The sequence below is a fragment of the Chinchilla lanigera genome, unplaced genomic scaffold (assembly GCF_000276665.1).
Source record: "Chinchilla lanigera isolate Chin_1 unplaced genomic scaffold, ChiLan1.0 scaffold00081, whole genome shotgun sequence".
Classification (NCBI taxonomy): Eukaryota; Metazoa; Chordata; class Mammalia; order Rodentia; family Chinchillidae; genus Chinchilla; species Chinchilla lanigera.
In genome coordinates this window covers 9,668,050-9,671,517 of record NW_004955482.1, presented here as the reverse complement: position 1 = coordinate 9,671,517, position 3,468 = coordinate 9,668,050, and the positions used below count along the sequence as shown (strand labels likewise).

General features: G+C 55.9%; 1 protein-coding gene across 3 annotated transcripts in view; it reads right to left on the bottom strand.

Annotated features, from left to right (window-relative positions):
- Window positions 1-566: 566 nt before the first annotated feature.
- Sdsl (serine dehydratase-like) overlaps window positions 567-3,468 on the bottom strand; it is a 14,389-nt gene continuing 11,487 nt past the window's right edge. For all 3 annotated transcript variants that reach the window (XM_005403228.2, XM_005403227.2, XM_013503596.1), the window contains exons 7-8: window positions 2,120-2,244; window positions 567-904 (exon numbers count right to left, since the gene is read on the bottom strand). In XM_005403228.2, coding sequence (XP_005403285.1) covers window positions 711-904; window positions 2,120-2,244 — 319 coding nt within the window. In that variant the 3' untranslated portion in view covers window positions 567-710. The remainder of the gene's footprint in view (window positions 905-2,119; window positions 2,245-3,468) is intronic.

Sequence of the window (3,468 nt, the reverse complement as noted above, 5' to 3'; positions counted from 1 at the left end):
GAAGACGCCATGTGGCCTATTCCAGCTCTCAGAAGCAACAGAGGGGCTGGGGATTTAGCTCAGAGGCACAGTGCCTGCCTGGCAAGTGCATGGTTGTGAGTTCGATTCCTGGTACCGGAAGAAAAACAAACAAGAAGCAACAGATATGGGGCTGGGGATATAGCTCAGCGGCATAAGCGCCTTCCTGCAAACGCAAGGTCCCGGTACCCCGACTCCCCAAAAAAACCAGATAGCTGGGTCGCCCTCCTTCCAGACCTGGCTGACCTCCAGCTATGGGGATACCTCCTAGGAGCTTGGCTCTGTCGGCCCTTTTTTGAGACTTGACGTTTGTCTTTTGTTTTGTTTTGGGGTTTTTACTTTGTGTTTTGAGGTAAGGTCTTGTTTTGTAGCCCAGGATGACCTCAAACTCTCAGCAATCCTCCTGCCTCAGCCTCCCAAGTTCTAGGATTACAGGTGTGCACCATCATACCTGGTTTCCTACAACGTGGGACCCTAAGTCATTTATCCCAGAGTGGACTATGTGCCCCCATGAGCTCCAGGTACTTCGAAGATGGGACCCGCAGAAGTCACCAACTGCTCATAAGGGTTTATTAGCCAGGGCTGCAGGGCTTTCCCCAGGAGGGGGCGATGCAGACGTACACACAGCTCCACTGCCATCTGCTGACCCAATGCTCCTGGGCTGCCACTGGGTGTCATGCACCTGGGGGGCCTCAGCTCTGGCCCAGCTGGGTCTGCAGAGCCTGCAGCTGCTGGCTGTCGATGTTGTTTCCTCCACACACAATGACCACGACGGAAGCCAGCGAAGGGCACAGGCAGCCCTCGGCCTGCAGCTGCCCCAGAAGGCCTGAGTAGATGGCAGCTAGGGCCGCCCCACAGGCAGGCTCCACCAGCATGCGCTCATCATCTGCAGGGGAGGAGGGGTGCAGTCGGTGCTCAGCAGACTGAGGCACTGCAGATCCATCTATCCAACCATCCACCATCTGTCCACTCATCCATCCACTCACCCACCCATCTATCCATCCATCCATCCATCCATAAACCCATCCTTTCACCCACCCATATATTCATCCATCCATCCACCCACACATGCACCCACTCACCTATCCATCTATCCATTTACCCACTCACCCACCCACCCATCCTCCCACTCACCCATCCACCTATCCATCCACCCACTCACCTACCCTACGCATCCATCCATTTACCTACACACTTGTCCACTCACCCACCCATCTACCCAACCATTCATGCACCTATCCATCCATGCATCCACCACCCATCCATCCATCCATCCATCCATCAGCCTATCTCTCCTGCAATCCATCATGCCTGACCCTCTCTCCATCCATCAGCCTAGCCATCTATCTCTCCAGCTGCCCACCTTTCATCTTTCCATCCACCTATCCACTCCTCTGTCCATCCATCAGTGTAGCCATCAGCAAGGTATCCATCCATCCATAAGCCATCCACCCATCCCCACATCCATTACTATGTTCATTAATCAATGTGCCCATCCATCCATCCATTTCTGTCATTCATTAATCATGACCCTGTCGTTCCATCCATCCATCCATCCATCCATCCCTTCACTATCCATCTATCCATTACGCAGCCTCCCCACTCATCCATCCGCCCATTCACTCTCCGAGTATTTATGGAGCCAGGCCCTATGCTGGGAAGACCCTGGAACACAACGGTGAATAAGGCACCCCAGCCCCCACCCTCATAGCGCTCATAATCTAGTGATAAGGACAGGGAAGAACCAGGCAGTTATGAGCAGGCGCGGATGCATAGGAGGTCCCCAGCCCCTGCGGGGTATGGGTACATCCGGGGAGGCATCCTGGAGGAGGCGGCAGGAGGATGAGAGAGCCCTGGGGCAGGGAATGCAGTGGGGGATGAGGCCCGGATGGAGATCCAGGAGGGGCGGAGCCTGCGCAGGTGTCCCGAGGTTGGAGAGGCGCGCATGCGCCTTTCCCTCCACCCCGTCCAGCTCCTGGCTGGGCGCAGAGTGACTCCTGTGTGCTCCGCCCTGTGCCGGGCGCCGAGGTACTAGGGGAGCTGCCTCGGGGACCAGGGGCCCCGGGGGCTGCGAGCTGGGCGGCGGGGCGGGGTCGCTCACCCAGGAACCGCTGCACGGCGCTCACGGCCTCCGCGTCCTCCACCACCCGGGACAGGATCCGGCACTGCTGGGCGCACTCCAGGGCCCGCGCGGTCACCGTCTTGGCTCCCAGACTCTTGGCCACGCTGCGGACGGCACCGAGAGAGCCCGGGAACGCCAGTCACAGCCCGGGGCCCGTTCGTTTAATCCAGGACTGTTCCCCGCCTCCGCTGTAGCTAAGCGGCACTGAGCGTGCTGCGGGCTGTGCTCTGCTGTTTCAACCCTCGCACCCGCCCTTTGCGTGAGAAATGTTACTGGCTTCATTTTGCGGGAAGCAAGTGACACTCCCAGGGGTGAAGGAACTAGCTCGGGGACGCACAGCCTGCCTGCTGCGAGCGGAACGTGAATTCCAATCCAGGCAGCCTGGCCCAGAGCTCACGGTCTTCGCCTCTATGCTTGAGATCCCGCTGCCTGCTGGGAAGGGGCCATGTGTTTGGGGTCCAGAGAGGACTGGGGGACCCTCTGACCGCAGTCGGGAGCCACCTCACTTGCGGTCACTTCTAAGGCAGCCACAGGAAAGGAGCCTGGTGGCCATGGTGAAGTTGGGGGACAGGGGTGAGGCTGGACCGCTGAGTTCACCTGCTTGGCCCTTTTCATGGCTTGAGTTAGAAATAGTTCCTGAATGGGGCGAGGCTCAGGAGTACAGCCCTTGCCTCGTAGGTGTGAGGCCCTGGGTTCCATCCCAGCACCACAGAATACTTTTTAATATTTAAAAATAATAAAATCGCCGGGCGTGGTGGCGCACCCCTGTAATCCCAGCACTCGGGAGGCTGAGGCAGGAACATCGTTGGGAGTTCGAGGCCAGCCTGGGCTACGAAGTGAGCTCAAGGTCTGCCTGAACTGCATAGCGAGACCCTCTCAAAAAGACTAATAATAATAATAATAATAAAATAAAGCTGGGCGTGGTGGCACATGCCTGTAAATCCCAGCAGTTGGGAGGCTGAAGCAGGAGGACTGTTGCAAGTTCAAGACCAGCCTGGGCTACAAAGTGAGCTCAAGGCCAACCTGAACTGCATAGGGAGACCCTGTCTCAAAAAGACAAAAAAAATAATAATAATAGTAATAAAATCAGTCACAAATGCAATGGAGAAAACGTGTCCTAATATGTTGTCAGGAAAAAAATGAAACATGTTCATGATATAATAAGTACTAAAACCTCCAGGTGTGGTGGCTCACGCCTGTAATCCCAGACTTGGTAGGCTGATGCAGGAGGATCATTGAGAGTTCAAGGCCAGCCTGGCCTACAAAGTGAGCTCAAGGCCAGCATGAACTATATAGCAAAACCCTGTCTCAAAAAGACCAAAAAAAAA